Source organism: Macadamia integrifolia, chromosome 3, assembly GCF_013358625.1.
Source record: "Macadamia integrifolia cultivar HAES 741 chromosome 3, SCU_Mint_v3, whole genome shotgun sequence".
Classification (NCBI taxonomy): domain Eukaryota; kingdom Viridiplantae; phylum Streptophyta; class Magnoliopsida; order Proteales; family Proteaceae; genus Macadamia; species Macadamia integrifolia.
This window is the reverse complement of record NC_056559.1, coordinates 34,417,207-34,433,954: the sequence shown is the minus strand read 5'-3', so window position 1 is coordinate 34,433,954 and position 16,748 is coordinate 34,417,207. Positions and strand designations below refer to the sequence as shown.

At 39.0% G+C, this 16,748-nt stretch overlaps 3 protein-coding genes across 3 annotated transcripts; 2 read left to right on the top strand and 1 right to left on the bottom strand.

The window, feature by feature from the left end:
- Nucleotides 1–237: 237 nt before the first annotated feature.
- LOC122073601 (putative pentatricopeptide repeat-containing protein At5g09950) lies at nt 238–5,646 on the bottom strand. Its single transcript, XM_042638197.1, is given in 4 exon segments — nt 238–425; nt 539–2,746; nt 2,749–4,145; nt 5,358–5,646. Coding segments are annotated over 2 exon segments (3,258 nt in total). The 5' UTR covers nt 3,896–4,145; nt 5,358–5,646; the 3' UTR covers nt 238–425; nt 539–635.
- LOC122074395 (xanthotoxin 5-hydroxylase CYP82C4-like) lies at nt 4,911–9,528 on the top strand. The gene is made up of 3 exons (XM_042639218.1): nt 4,911–5,080; nt 6,472–6,565; nt 8,905–9,528. Exons 1-3 carry the CDS (start codon nt 4,911–4,913, stop codon nt 9,526–9,528), a joined length of 888 nt encoding a protein of 295 aa, XP_042495152.1.
- A 2,925-nt stretch (nt 9,529–12,453) lies between these two features.
- LOC122074750 (cytochrome P450 CYP82D47-like) lies at nt 12,454–14,739 on the top strand. Its single transcript, XM_042639706.1, has 2 exons — nt 12,454–13,536; nt 13,985–14,739. Exons 1-2 carry the CDS (start codon nt 12,547–12,549, stop codon nt 14,606–14,608), a joined length of 1,614 nt encoding a protein of 537 aa, XP_042495640.1. The 5' UTR covers nt 12,454–12,546; the 3' UTR covers nt 14,609–14,739.
- The last annotated feature ends 2,009 nt before the right edge of the window (nt 14,740–16,748 follow it).

The window sequence follows — 16,748 nt, the reverse complement described above, 5'->3', positions numbered from 1 at the left end:
TGATTCCACGGTTACAGTCTCATGGGTCTTTCTTCGTTCTTCTCACCCAACAGAAGAAGGGTCAGCCCCTTGCTATATCCAGAAGTCCATTCCACAAATTCCTCCTAAACATTGAAAAAAAAAAATTCCCATGCCAATTAAGTTATTTAATGATGTTGTTTTAAGGAATACGTGAAGAGAGGAAGAAGTAGAAAATATATTAAACGGTCTGGGCAGTGAAGTAGCTTGGGTCTTGCCTGCAAATGATGACAAAACCAATGTAGACAAGTCGCATTTGCAGGATGGAAAACGAGGTTGGGATGTGGAGAGAAGCAGAGGTCTATCAGTAACGAATCTACATCCCATTGCTTGCTCTTCTGTATTGGTGGCCCATTGCGTTGACCAATGCCGCATTGCCACTGGGACCAAAAAGTTTTGGCTTGCTCCTATTCAACAAAAAAAAAAAGGCAAGAAAACTATGAGAATATTCCAGAAACTGGAGAGTGTTGAACAGTAGAATTAAAATTGTCAATAACATAAACAGAAATTGCAAACTCACGTTCAACAAAACAGTTAGCCTCTTTATCATTAACATTAGTAGAATCCAATAAGCAGGACCTCTCCAAAACAAGGTACTTGTCAGTCAATGAAGCCAGTTACCAGTAATCCCCGCACGAACACTTCCCATCATTAAAATGATGAAACCTGTTTGAGTCCCGCAAAACTATTTGCCGCCCAACAATCTTAGATATATATCCAAAGGCAGAGTGACAATCACCACAGACTCGAAGGTTTTTCATAATCCTGATAGGCAATGCTGATGTGCGAATGAGAACAAAAGCAACTGCAAGCTTCTCACTATGACAGCTCAGTAGCTCTTCCTTGCTCTCCACTTCAAGATCATACAATGCAAACTTCGTCTGAGGCACATAACCCAAATCTCTCATTTTCCTATTCATGTCCAATAGTTTTTCATAGATTTTTTCTGTGTCTGGGTGCGATTTATCACCTGCTACGAACACATGAACCCCATCTTTCATAGTTACCCAACTACACCCAGCTTCCTTCTTCACTGCAGCCTCTCTCATTGCAGCCCGAGCCTTTGCCACATCATCCCATCTCCCTCCAAAGGCATTCATATTCGAAACAAGAACATAATTCACAGCATTTTGAGGTTCCAAAGCCAAAAGCATCTCTGCAGCATGCCTTCCCAATTCTGTGTTAGCACCATTTACTCTACAGCAAGCCCCCAATATCGTCCTCCACATAAGAATATTAGGCTTCATAGGCATCCTTTTAACAAATTCCTCTACCATAGTGAGCTGACCCGCCCGACCAAGGAGATCCACCATGCATGAATAATGCTCCATCCGAGGAACCAAGCCATACTTATTGCTCATGGACTCAAAATGCTCAAGACCTTCATCAACCAATCCGACATGGCTACATGCAGATAAGACACCAACAAATGTGACATGGTCTGGGGGTTGACCTTCTTGCAGCATTTCAGAGAACAACTGTAACGCCTTTACACCAATACCATGCCGTGCATAGCCTGATATCATCGAATTCCAAGAAAACTCATTTTTCATTGGCATTAACCGAAAGGCCCTTGAAGCATAGTCTATCCTTCCACATTTCGCGTACATATCAACAAGTGCACTCCCAACTACAACATCAGTTTCCAAACAAGCTCTTATCCCACAGGCATGAATCTCCTTACCACGCTCTAATGCTGCAACAGAAGCACATGCACTGAGAACTGTGGCAAAAGTGAAACAATCTAGTCGCTGTCCCCTTTGCATCATAAACCAGACCAGATCCATGGCCTTTGGCAAACGCCCATTATGGATATATCCAGCAATCATGGAGTTCCAAGATACTTCATCCCTCCTCGCAAACATACTGGAAAATATCTTCTCACAGTCATCCATCTCCCCGCACTTCCCATAGCAAGAGAGAAATGCATTTTCGATAGCAATATCATCAGCAACACAATATTTTAGTGCTAGGGCATGAACCTGCTGGCCCAACTCACGGATGGAAAGTGCTGACACTGCTGCAAGAACATTTATGAAGGTCACTCTATTTGGACTCCAGCCAGATCGCATCATATTTAAGAAATACTCTATAGCTCCAGAGATAGATGCATCTGAATCAGCAAATGCTCCAATCATAGAATTCCATGAAACTTGATCGTAACCTGGCATCAAAGAAAAGACTTTCTGGCAATCAATGATGGATCCAGTTTCTGCATACAAACCAAGAAGAGAATTAGAAACTGAAACATCCAAATCAAGACCCAATTTGATCCCTTCACTATGTATTTGTGCCCCCAATTGGATGCACCCCAAGCTAGCACATGAACTCAAAGTGCTTATTAATGTAAAATTTGATGGAATCAATCCACTTCTCCTCATTTCACAGAAGCTCCTCACTGCCTCTCTGAAGCATCCATTCTGGTCGAGACCAGAGATCATGGAATTCCAAGAAACCAAGTCTTTAACACCCATGAGCTTAAAAACTCTACTGGCATTTGCAATGGCACCACACTTGGCATACATGTTAACCAGACCATTTGCAATTGCAACCTTGATTTCATTCATCCCAGTTCTGAGTACATATGCATGCACTTCTCTGCCCTTTCTCCTCCCCTCTATCGGCACCAAGAACTCAGCACAAGCACTGAGAAGAATCACATAAGAATCGCAGTTTATCCCTACCAAATCACTTGTCTCACAGAAAACTTGAGCTGCTTCTTCTCCTCTCTCTGCCTCACCAAACCAACCATCAGGCCATTCATGGAAACTGCATTTCTTTCACTCATCTGTTTGAAAATCTTCTTAGCATTATCAAGTAATCCAAACCTTGCAAATCCACTAACCAAAGCACTACCCACATACAAATCACTCAAAAAACCAGATTTTGTAACTCGATTGACGATTTGTTCAAGGAGGAAAAAACCAGCATCACTTGGAGTAGAATAAGCAGCGGTTATCAGGCTGCCAAAAGTATACTCACTAGGCTTGAAACTGACACCCAAACCCTCCCGTTGCATTGCCGAGAAAAGCCCAAATGCAGAAAATGCATCTCCTCTATGAGAATATACAGAAATGATAGAATTCCAAGATATTGAGTTTTTCAACTGTATTCCATCAAAAACACGGTGGGCATATACCGCAAGATCTAAGCAACAACTCCCATACATTGATATCAGTCCGTTACACACTACAACGTCCGACGCATACTGTGATTTCAAAACCAGAGCATGTATTTGCATCCCAAACTGAAGACCACAAGGGCCAGAATCCTGGCATGCCCGGAGTGCATTACCAAGTACATAGTGTGTGGGCACAAAGCCTGCATATAACATCGACCGGAACAGACGACAAGCCTCATCTGCCAAGCCTTGCTGCACATAGCCCGAAATCAAGCAATTCCACGTTACAACGTTTCTTTCAGGCAGTTCATCAAACAGGTCATGGGCAGCCACAAAATTACCCATTCTAGCATACAATGTGATGAGTGTGTTCGGCAAGAATAAGTAGCCAACAAGCCCACCCTTGATAATCTGTAAATGAAGACTCTTCGCATCTTTGGGGTCAGAAGAACCCGCATATTGACGAGCAAGATCCTCATAATGAGTTTCAGAACTAGGAAATGGGTTACTAACCGATTCTTCGGGTCGAACAGAGGCAGGTATGGGAGTTTTGGGCTGAGACTGAGATCTTTTATACCGGTCTACAAGCTTATACAATGGGATCGTCAACGAAGAAGGTAAGGTTTGTGAACGCTGAATAAGGTTATTACGTTCAAATAGAAGATCAGCTTTTGCTGTAAAGGATGAAGTCGAGATGCCAAAATTCGAATTGCAGGAATTAAATCTCTGAATGGGTGTACAAAGAGCGCGAATCATAGTCAGGCAAGGACAGACTTTTTTCTCATCAGTTTTGGAGTAATATCACTTCCAAAAGCCTCGATCTTATCTGATCCAGAAACTAGCCATCCGATTGGTACAACAATAGGTTACTGACACCCATTCAAGATTGTTAAGTGGTTCCTGTATAATCTTGACCAAATTTGGGGCATTAAATAAGGTGGGGGGAAAGCTTATGGTTCAACAAGGGTGCTTTCCCTCGAGCTTGGATACATTGGAACACGCATTCCTAGAATCCATGAATATTTGAAGCATAGTTAGTGAAAAAAAAAAAACTTTGTTCCGCATGGCATGTTTAAAATGGTTCAAAATTTAAATGGGGCAGCCAAAAATCCAGTGAAAATTTTCAAGAATGGAAATTTCGTACTTTCAACAATATAATTATAGACAGATAAATTGAGGAATGATTTCCTAAATGAATGCAAAAATGCATATAATATACACAACCATTTCAACCAACAATCATTTGCTTTGAACAATCAAATATTTTGAACACTTATCAAGTAACAACGAAGAAGGCCAAGAGAACGTAGAGGACTAACCGTCTACAGAGGCAATCAAAAGCTCAAATAGCAGTCATTTTGATATGGAGACAGTAAAATTGAGATTTTTCCAAGCATATATGGTCGATGGTGAGGTAGAAGGTTTGGGCCAACTCACAAGACGCATCTCCCGTTCTTACTTCACACTTTCTTTTCATTGAAAGATCCTCTCACAGTTTTTTGGGAATCTCATTTAACCATCTATTTGGGGCCTGAGGTGATGCAAATGCACGGGGCATAGGCCCTCTTGGACTGGGAACAAGCATGTTTTGGACATTTTTAAGGATCTTTTTGTGGTCTGAGGTGATCTAGACTGGGCAAGGCTGTCTTGGACTGGGAACAAGCATGTGGTGGACATTTTTATCTATCAAGTAAATCTAGGACCTCACTCTCCCTTTGAGACATTCTTCATGCAGGTGGGCTTGCACTTACAACAGGATAGGTACTATGACATGGTCTTCTCAATCAAATTGGCAGGATTTGGGCATGCAGCAATCAGCATTCTTGTTCATGACATCTTCAGGGATAGAGTTAGCTACATCTATTCAAATGTGAATGCAGCTGGAGCAGGGCTACTGTTAACAGTAAAAGGAATGAAACTATATGAGGGTGGATATAACAAGTAAGACAACTGTGTAGCTCTGAATTTTATTCAGAGTTGTTTTGGAAATGGATGGATGTAGGGTACTCCAAATACAGGTATCATCATCTCGATTAGTTTGGGAGACCCGGACGTAGTGTACCTATGCAACCAATTCCCCTACCCACTAAGAATTTCGATCTCGAGCAAGCTCAAGGATTTTTTGGATAATAAATACAAGAAATCTGGTGTGGAGAAAGTATACTGTCATACATGGGATACGGTCTAGAGAGAGAGAGAGAGAGAGAGAGATTCTTACGTCAGCTGCAGAGACCGATAACTCCGACCGTCGCACAGCGCTGCGCTGCGCTGCTCTCAGTTGCAGAGTCCGACAAGTCCGAGGGACGTGGGAACAAGGGATGAGGACCCCTAGCAATAGAGTGCAGGAGTCCCAGGAGGTCGTGGGATTCACCATGTGCATAACGGCCCAAGGGTTTAAATTTGTGATCATAATCAGGAACCAAACCATAACCAGGGTTTCAAGAATGGGCGAATCGGATCGAATTGCTCAATTCAGATCGAAATTGTGATCACCGATCTCCGTTATTTACCCTACTTTCTCTTTTTTATTTGTAAATTTTGTACGATTTGACATAAATGTGTTGATTGGTTCAATTCGATGTAAGAATTTTTAGGTAAAACCAAAACACAATCATTTAACTAATAGGTCTCAATTTTGAAACTAAAATCAAATCATTTATTGAAAGGTTTGACGATTTCGATGTAAACGATTCGATTCAAATTTCCGTAAATAATTTCGATTTGGTTTTCAAATCAGAAAGGCCTTGTCTATCATGAGTTTGAATGGTTGGTCATATTCCGTTTCTTGGTTTTATAGGCTTTGTGTAACTGAAGCTAATAATTGTACACATGCTTATCAATTTCAGTAAATCTATTTTTTACTTAAAAAAAATAAAAGAAAAACAAATGCTTAGAACCAATTTGGAATCTAAAACTGTCCAACCCATTAATAATTTGCGTTGATTCTTAGATTTAGAATTGATTGACAAATTGGGACGTTTTGGTCATGACCCCTAAGAACCAGAACCTATTGATATTCATGTGTGGGAGGATTTTGATATATACATTGATGTTGCCTTTCCCTAATAGTTTGAGGTTTTAAGTGAAAGAGTAATGAACAAATATACTGCGAATAAATGGATCCCGCCTGAAAGACTGTATATGCCAAAACCCAAGGAAAAGCAACATGTTGCCCTGGTTTTTTAGGCACTACAAATGCTATTGTATGAACCAAATCCTTCTCAGCTTGGAGTCAGGACCCTTTTTTGATCTCTTGGGAATGTTGTTGCTTCAGTTTGTATTCCTTATGGAGTGTTGAAGAACCAAAATCTTTTGGCTGTTTTTATCTATAGTTGTATCATTGAAACTGGCTCCTCAAAAGTTGATTTCGAGGTTGGAGAGAACCATGGAGAATGCTATGCTCGCAGACCTCACGAACAGCTTAATGTTTGGGTTGTGTTCGGTTTACATTCTCGGAACTGATTCTGAGTCTACAATTAAAGCATTTTGAAGCGAGAAAATATAGAAGAATCAAGTTTTCAAAATGCATTCTAGACCAGAATCTATTCCGAGAATGCATAACAAACACAGCATTGGTTTTCATCTTTTCCACATTTACATCCTTAGAATCTGAATCATTGGTAGCCAACTTTGATACACGAATAGATTAATGAGAACTAATCCATCAAAACCCACTTGAACAAATCATTCTACCTTCGATGGTGTAGTTTGTTGTAATGAAGGTTCCATGCCCAGATAGTACAAGGACAAATGAATAGTGAAGATACATTTTAAGATATTCATCAAATCCAGTGAAGTTACAGTGAATCACTAGAAGATTACAGAAAATAGATTGAATATGATTACAACAATTACGACAATGAGAAGGGAATGACAGTGATGATGATCAATCAGAAGAATCAATCCAGATCTAATATCCCAAAATTGGAGAAAAGGATCTTCACTTGATCAACAAAATCTGAACCTGTTGCGTACTCTGTTAGCAGCCCAACAGCAAAACCAAACATGGCCCATCTGCACAGCAACCATTCAACATAGAGCACCAGACATTTCGTCCAAAATGCAGATCAAGTCAAAAAAAATTCCAACAAAGAGAAAAATAATAATTTAAAAAAAAAATGAAGAAAACTGGAAATTGGATTTTTCTTTCTTCTCCAAGTCGAAGCATTTTCTATTACTATATCTGTATTATCAAGAAAACAGATCCTGGATCTAGTTGTTCTTTATCCAAACATTAGTGGTGCAGAAAGAGAGTATTGGTGGCCACAGGAGCATCCTTAGAGAACATCGTGTGGACAATCTCTTTGCTATCAGGGGGTTGCAGTTCATGAGTTGGAGGCCATTAGAGGAGGATCATTATTTTTGGATTAACGCGACTTTAACCTTTTGAAGTTGGTGAATTACACAGCTGTGGTGACATTATCTTAAGTTACCCCATTAACTCTTTGAAAGATAGACTACTTTTACTCGAAGTATGATAATATGAAAGTTGGAGGTATTGAAAGAACAAAATGAAAGCAAGAAATGACTCAAGGTGAAATAGTGTTGAAATGGCTGTGAATTAACACAAGATGTGGCTTTAGATAGAATGGATGGGTAGTACATGATTCAATTAGATGGGCCCAAGTAGTTGGGATGAAACTTATTGGAGTAGCATAAATCAAATTCTAGTCTTTCAAGCATGAATACCAGAGGCAATTAGTCACCACTTCACCTCACGATTTCCAAAGAGCACCAAAAGACATGAGATACAAATTTTCATTATGCACCTAATAAAAATTTTGTTCTCATAAGCTACAATATAAAAGAAATGAAGCAAAATCATACTGATGATGTCATGGACAAAGTCATTCAACATTGGGGTAACAGGCTTGGTTCATTTTTTGCATTTCAGCAAAAATCTTGAAGAAAATAGACAACCCTTTAGAGATAGGAGTGGCAGTTTTTCCCTTTTGGCTTGGTGGAGCTGAGCTGAGCTGAGCTGGGTTCCACTCTGTAGGAAATGTATAGGAAGTACATGCAGTAAACCAAGGGCCTGCATGAGCTGGACCGCCAACAAATAATAGGTACCCCCACGAAGGCATTACCAAATACATTACAATTCTATACTTTTGGAGTCCTCTTCACTTGAAGGTAATATAATTGACAGTGTTTTAAGGATTGGGAGCAGGAAGTGTAACTACGGGGATTCAGAGGGTGCCCCCCCACCCCCCCTCCCCCAAAAAGAAAAAACAAGCACCCTGAGAGCAACTAGGTGAAATAAATTGACTATTTATGCAGCTGTTCTGATTCATATTCTCATTTAGTTCCATTTCTATTCATCTGCAAACTTTTGAGGCAACCAACGTTTCCTTAAAGTAAAGAATTTGTTATTCTATTTTTTTGGGGCTCACTTGCATGGCATCAATCATGTAACCGAAAGAGGTTTGAAAATATAGATTTACAAGCATAATATTGAAGGGCACTAAACACCCCATGTGAGTGGCCCCATAGAGGTAAGAGAAGTCAAACTCAAAATCATAAATTTTCTGAGGTGGAATTCCCTTACCAACTTCATTCATTCTATGCAGTTGCAGTTTGATCTCTCTCTCTCTCTCTCTCTCTCTTTGTTTTTTGGTTTCCAGAGCCCCAACCCTCCCTCAAGAAGGGGAATGAGGAAAACTTTATTCATATTTAATGTGCTATCACTCATGGAAGGAGCATGAAACATCTCAAAATCCCATGATCTGCTTTCATTATATAATTAGCTGGGTTTTTGCATGCAGACTATGATTCTAGGTGGCAATGACACTACTGTGGTTACTTTCACATGGGCCCTCTCATTACTACTCAACAATCCTCACGTTTTGAAAAGAGCCCAAGATGAGTTGGACATGCACGTTGGCAGCGACCGACAAGTGGACGAATCAGATATAATTAAGTTGGAATATCTCCAAGCAATAGTCAAGGAAACATTGCGTCTCTACCCTGCAGCTCCACTAGCTGCCCCACATGAGGCCATAGAAGAGTGTACCATAGCTGGTTTTCATGTTCCAGTAGGAACTCGTATACTGCCAAATCTCTATAAGATTCATAGGGATCCACGTGTATGGTTGGACCCATCTAAATTTAAGCCAGAGAGGTTTCTCACAAGCCATGTGGATGTTGATCTTCGAGGTCAGCACTTTGAATTAATCCCTTTTGGCTCTGGTAGGCGAATGTGTCCAGGGCTTTCATTTGCTCTTCAAGTCCTACACTTGGGTCTGGCTCGTTTGCTTCATGAGTTTGAGTTTGCAAATCCTTCCAACTCACCTGTGGATATGACAGAGAGCCCAGGGCTTACCAATATCAAGGCAACACCACTTGAAGTCCTCCTCAGCCCACGTCTTCCTCCTAAGCTTTATGGATAGAGTACTCTTACTAGTTTTATCCAATACCAATGCGTCATGAGGCATCTTATCTTGCTAGATGCATCCAATAACTCCTAAGCTTTATGGAAATAGCTGATGGGAGTTATAATGATCCTCTGTGAAGTTTGTTGTCATGTTAGGATTTTTCTATGGGTAATAAAAAGGCTATCTAAAAAGAATAGAGCCATGTTCATACAAAAACAAGAGTTATCTTAGAGTGCACTAGGAAGCTTCTATGGAAGTATTATTTTTCATTTCATGAGGATGGGTTGGTCATTTTACCCCTTCCATGTGTTTGCATGCAAGAGTCACTCTCTTCCACATAAATTACCTTTCCTGAAATTAGATTAGGTTCGTGTACGAGAATTATTCTCATACCATTTTTAATGGGAACATGATCCAGACATCTATGAATATTTTATTTATTTATTCTTTTTTCAAAACAATATAAATAAAAATCTAAATCTGTATGGACATAGCCTAGGCCCTAGTAGGGTCAGAGAACCTTTACCCATATATATATATATATATATATACTCTTTCGGGCATTTCTTCAAAGGGTACAATTGCTTGGAATTTGACCAATTGAGATATCCGAAAACAATATTTTATTATTTCTTCATTTGAGAAAGAGATCTTTATTCTATTTCTATATTATTTCTAGATCCAAGAACTAGCCAATTAATTACAAATAAAAAAAGAGGGAATAGATCCATAGGTTTGATACCTTGTTATAGAACCTATGCTTGATAGAAACATCAGATCGGATAGAGTCGACAAATGAGGTGGGTATATATGGCATAAGAATGTTATTTATAGGTGAAGGTACACACTGGTAGACATGGCCAATGGGACGATGCGTGCGAGCATCTTCATCGCGGCATTTTCTCACCAGCTATGTCTAGGTGTAGACACACGCTATCGGGTAGCGTTCTTTCTTCTATATATATATATGCACTTGCTCCCATTGTTTGCGAGTGCTAGTGTGTATGTGCACGATCAGGTAGCTTTCTCTCCGCCTAAATATGTGAGGAGAAAGAGCCCTACTAGTTTGGTGTTGCCTACGCCCAGACACAGGCAGGCACAAGAAGACCATGTTGCCCCTCCGCCTCATGCAATGAAGATGTTCCCATGCGTCCTCTCACTAACTCCTCGTATTGGTATTGCTTACACTAGACTGACAAGATTCTTTCTCCCCATAAATATATATGACTAAGGTTTTATGTTCACACATAAGGGAATACACCCCAAAACAGGTGTGGTGCATGCCTCGGACAGAAAACTTTGTATATATATATATAGGGAAAAGGACAGGCATGCTAGCAGGATACCCAGGTATCAGGTATGCTAGCAAGCCTTGACCGTTGGATTAAAAGGGCCAAATCTACACCGTTGGGTACTAATTGTCTTACGTAATCTATCCAACCCCGACGCTCATCGGTGTAATCTCCTATGAACTCCTTCAACTTATCCTTCACTCTCTCACACAACATCGCCACTCCCTCGCTGCTAAAATTAAGCCTAAATATCCGATCGTCGACTAGATTGTGCCGCTAAAATTGACCCTAAATGTCTGATACTCCTTCAACTTATCCTTCACTCTCTCACGCAACATCACTGCTCCCTCGCCACTGAAATTAACCCTAAATGTCCGATCGTCGACTAGATTGGGACCTTCCATATCCTAATTTTTGCTATAAAAAGTAAGGGAATATATCAAAGCTCTAGGCTGAGTTAAAAATATACTCTACTTCGTCTCTTCTATGGTGATTCTCAGACAACTAAGCTCCAAAGACCATAAACCTTGAAATCCTAGAATTCCTTAAATCGATTTTACGAGACGTGCGGCGAGGTTACTTCAATGAATCCAAAACGAAACTTGATCAACAATATATAATGAAGAAAGATGCGTATATGTATAGAAAATTTTTTCCGATCAAATTGACTTTTTTTCCGACAAGAACTTCCTCTACAGTGGGGAAGAACCCCCGACTCCCCAAGTCCCACTTGATTTCTAGGGTTAACAATGCTTCTATTGAATAAGAAGGAAAAAAAATTCGGTCCTCTGTCGGCTTTGATCAGACGAAGCAAGAACATCTAAACCAAAAATTGATGATATCTCAAGAAGACAACGAATAATTGGGGTTTAAAAGATCGAAATGCGGAGAGAAAAACTGTGTAAGGTCGAACCAGCGTTCGCCTTCTCTGGAGTTCGCTTGTTCTCTTTGTTTGGAGATCCCACCGGAGTTCGCTTTCTCCAACTAGATCTGGTAAAAGGAATGACTTTTCGACTGAGAGAGAGAGAGAAGAGAGAGAAAGAGGAAGAGGAAATGTATAACAATAGTGGATTGAAAATTTGTATATCTTCTTTTCATCCAACGGTTTAATTCAAGTTGATCAAATCCTACAACTAATATCCTTCAGCATTCCTAATTCCTAGGTGCTATATATATATATATATATATAAATCCTTGTTGTTTTCTCCCCAATGTGCTTGGGGATTAAGGAATGGCAGGTAAAAGTCACCATTTGTAACGTTGAACATCCCATTTCTGTTGTGTGGCGAAAACAATTGGGCTGCCAATAATTGTAATTACTTATCATCGTCATAATGAACGTTTCTATCCCACTCTACAGCCGCCTTAGATATTTTTTTTTTTTTCGTGTTTGGCTGCTTCTATGTCCTTATCGCCCCATAAGGAAATGAAGAATTTTTGGCCATGAAATTAATTTATGTACGTCAGAAATTTCAAGTTCCTTCACATGCATCCAAGGTTCTTAAAACTCGCAACGATCATGGGAACCAATACCATTTTGGAATGATCTGGATCAGACCATATCGAACATATCTATCCATACACATGGAATGAGATTGGAAAGGTAAGGATTAGGTATATCCATCAATACCATTCCAACGATTCCTTTTCGTTTTTTAGAACCATGCATGGACACATTTAACTAGAGCTTCTCCACCTTTAAAACTCAGAAGGGGGCCTGAACCCACAAAGTTAACTAACTATGGATTCTCTTCTTCAATTCCCAACATTTATGTTCTTCTCCTTCCTGTTATTTCTTTACTTCTTGCTTCAATGGAGGTCAAGGAATACAAAGCTCAGCTGTAGCAAAAAAAGGGTTTCTCCACCAGAAGCCGCCGGGGCATGGCCAATAATGGGTCACCTCCATCTGTTAGGAGGTAATTCCATTCCTCACATTACTTTAGGAGCATTAGCTGACAAATATGGGCCAGCTTTCACCATTCGACTTGGCATGCATCCTGCTTTGGTGGTTAGTAGTTGGGAGGTAGCAAAGGAATGTTTTAGTACAAACGATAGAGCTCTTGCCACAAGATCCAAGGCAATAGCCACAAAGCTCATGGGTTATAACTATGCTCTTGTTGGCTCAACTTTTTATGGAACTTATTGGCGTGAGGTACGCAAGATAGTCATGCTCAAGCTTCTCTCCAATCGCCGCCTTGAGATGCTTAAACATGTTAGAGCCTCGGAGATAGAAGCCTTCACAAAAGACCTATACAAGATGTGGGTAGAGAAGAAAGGTGGCCAAAATATACAAGTCTTGGTTGATATGAAGAAATGGTTTGCAGATTTGACACTTAACATTATTGTTCGAATGGTGGCTGGGAAGAGATACTTTGGCATAGCAAATACTGCCTCTGATGCAGAGGAGGCGTTTCGGTGCCAAGAAGGAGTTAGAGATTTTTTTCATTACACTGGTCTATTTGTGGTTTCAGATGCATTTCCCTTTCTTGAGGGATTGGATTTGCAAGGATATGAGAAAGCTATGAAGAAGAGCGCGAAAAACTTGGATTCTATAGTTGAAGGATGGTTGAAGGAGCATAAGAAGAAGCGATTATCTGATGCTAATTATGGTAAGGCCAAGGGTGATCATGATGATCAAGACTTCATGGACGTAATGATATCCATCATGGAGGATTCAAACCTCTCCTCACCAGATTATGATGCTGATACGGTCATCAAAGCTACTTGCCTAGTGAGTACATGATTTTTTTTTCTTTTTTTTTAATCTTTAAAGCCATTCTATTGACATCATCCATCTGAAGAACCAAATTGTTGAATCAGACCCATCCAATCATGAGAAGTTTTTTGTGGAAGAGTCATCACATGAAAAGTGCTTTATACTATTTATGTTCTCACGATTAGGCTACTTAACTCTTTCATAGCATTTTTTCCCCAATTGCAAAAGCTTTACTTTCTATATTACATGAATTGTGTTGCAGAATTTATCTTGTTTGATTTAGGGACCTCTCCTTCTTTTTTTGAGCGATTGTCTTTCTGGGTGTTTTTGCGTCTTTTTCTCCTTAATATTTACAAATTATCTATAAATTTTTATTTTTTTTGAATAGTTTGAATAAATTATTTCTCCTTTCCAAGTTCATCATCTCTAATGATCTTTATGTAATTAACTGTTTATTTTGCAGAATGTGATTCTTGGTGGCAATGACGCCACTGTGGTTACTTTCACTTGGGCCCTCTCATTACTACTCAACAATCGTCAAGTACTACAAAGAGCTCAAGATGAGCTGGACATGCATGTTGGTAGGGACAGACAAGTGGAGGAATCAGATATAGTTAAGTTGGAATATCTCCAAGCAATAGTAAAGGAAACATTGCGTCTCTACCCTGCAGCTCCATTATCTGCTCCACATGAGGCCATAGAAGAGTGTACCATAGCTGGTTTTCATGTTCCAGTAGGTACTCGTATAGTTTCAAATCTTTATAAGATTCAAAGAGATCCAAGAGTATGGGTAGACCCATCTGATTTTAGGCCAGAGAGGTTTCTCACAAGCCATGTGGATGTTGATCTTCGAGGTCAGCACTTTGAATTAATCCCTTTTGGATCTGGTAGGCGAATGTGTCCTGGGATTTCTTTTGCTCTTCAAGTACTGCACTTGGGTCTCGCTCGTTTGCTTCATGAGTTTGAGTTTGCAACCCCTTCCAACTTACCTGTGGATATGACAGAGAGCCCAGGGCTTACCAACATCAAGGCAACACCACTTGAAGTTCTTCTCAACCCACGTCTTCCTCCTAAGCTTTATGGATAGAATACTCTTAATTGTTTTCTCCAATACCAATGCGTCATGGGGCATCTTGTCTTGCTAGATGCATCTAATAATTTCTAAGCTTTTATGGAAATAGCTGATTGGAGTTATGATTAATGCTGGTTTGTGGAGTACTTTGTTGTTATATTAGGATTTTCTTTATGGGTAATAAAAAGGTTATTTATAAGGAAAAGAACCATGTTCATACAAGAACAAACCTTATCTAAAGAGGAGCAACAAAATAAGAAACCTAAAGACTATGTTTGGTAGTCAAGAAAAAAAAATTAGTATAAAAATATAATAAGACAAAAATTATAATTACATAATGATTTTTTTAAGTGTCCTATTTGTATTCATAACTTTTTGGATTTTTATTTTTTCCTTATCGTCCAAACATAACCTAATGGGTATGTATTATGGACAATTGAGTTGTTCAGTTGGTTAAGTACATGTCTTGTAGTAGCAAGCCTAGGATTTGGTCTCAAGTTTGAGTCCCCCAACCCCAACCCCCGCCCCCGCCCCCGCCCCCACCCTCGACAAGGTTTGAGAAGATAGAATTAGGCTTGGGAACGATAAAGGTTGATGTTGATCCAAATCGGATAGAGATACCGTTGGGTTCAATTAAAAAAAAAATATATATATATATATATATATATCATACTATTATATAAGTGCATGTACTCATGTTTTGTGGCTAAACTTTTCTTGGACTATTTTACCTATTTTTCTTATATAAATATCATATCTCTCCTACTATCATTCTAGTCATTTCTTTTTAATTTTATATTATTATTTGTACCCTATATTTTTTAATATTTCAATAAATTCTCAAAAAAAATTACTTCCACTCTCTTTTGGCTCACTTTTCTTTTTCTTCAAAATCTCTTTAACTCACCTATCCCTCGTGTTCCTCCCCTACCAATAGAAAACTTCCATTCTTAGATTCTTTCCTATCTCTCCATTCCCTCTCTTTAACTAATTAAATAGGTTACCTAATGGCTCTCATACGTCTCTCCCTCCTATTATAGGAAATCTACTCTCCCTTTCCATCTCTCCAATGGAAAACCTTCCTTTTAAATAGATTCTCTCTCCATTGCGTCTCTCTCTTTTTCCCTCCTCCATCTCATTGCTATCTTCTACGATCTGGTTGAAGATACAATATCTTTTTTCTTTTTTTTTTGGGTAGGAGAAGATACACAATCCTACTATATTATTATTGAAACCGTAAGCGCTTCTGTGATTATCATACCTTCTTCCTCTTATTGATCATGTTCCATAAGCAGTTTAAGTTCAAAATTTGTTTTTTTCTTTCTAAATTTCTTTTCTTATCTTCCTTGTTGGAGGTGTTTTTGTGATGGTCTCAAGTGCGAAATACATTCACTGTACTCCTCTGTTCCTACTTCTTCTAAGTTCTCTCTCTCCCCCCACTTAGGGTTTTTGTTGATAATGATTATTGAATTTGTTGATTACTTGAAACTCCAGATGGAAATTTATGAGTTTTTATTTAATTAGAAAATGGGTGCAAAGGATATGAATTTGCTTTTTTCTGTATGCATATTTTATTTGCAGGTGTAATGGATCTTTTATCGATATTCTGTTTATCTTATGTTGAGACTCGAGATACCAAAATAGGGTTTGAATTGCTTATGCCAAGGTATCCAAAGATTTTATATGCTCCTACTCTAGGTAGAATCATGTTATCAATTGATGATTTTGCTCTTGCATTCCAAAGGTTTATTTTACTCAAGTCATCATCTTCTTATAATTCAATTTCTTAAGCCCTGTATACTTTGGTTATGCTTCCTGATGAGCACAATAATATGTGAAATCTTAAGGATATAAGTGTACATTTTGCTCCACTTTGGATAGTATTACTTTTATTTTTCTTGTTTTTTTTTTAGTTTCCAAGTCTACAAGAGAAAATGCTTAAAGTGAATCAAGAACCAGTCCAAAGGTGGGACCCACTCATTGGTACCATATCCTCTCTCCTACAAAATCCTGAAGATTATTTTCTCCCCTTGCCACCTCACAAGATCTTGAAGATGCTATGCAGAGATTCCTTTATGATTTAATTAAGATTGCAAGATATTGGTGAATATTGTAAGGAAGAAATAGAATTTGTTAATTTTGGAAACAAATTCTC

Bases quoted from the DNA above. Each gene is read 5' to 3' on its own strand.
- LOC122074750 (XM_042639706.1), top strand. From the start codon at position 12,547: ATGGATTCTCTTCTTCAATTCCCAACATTTATGTTCTTCTCCTTCCTG. The intron at 13,537-13,984 runs GTGAGTACATGA...TTTATTTTGCAG, and splicing joins TCATCAAAGCTACTTGCCTA to AATGTGATTCTTGGTGGCAA.
- LOC122074395 (XM_042639218.1), top strand. From the start codon at position 4,911: ATGGTCTTCTCAATCAAATTGGCAGGATTTGGGCATGCAGCAATCAGC. The intron at 5,081-6,471 runs GTAAGACAACTG...TTTTATCTATAG, and splicing joins TATGAGGGTGGATATAACAA to TTGTATCATTGAAACTGGCT. The intron at 6,566-8,904 runs GTTTGGGTTGTG...TTTTGCATGCAG, and splicing joins GACCTCACGAACAGCTTAAT to ACTATGATTCTAGGTGGCAA.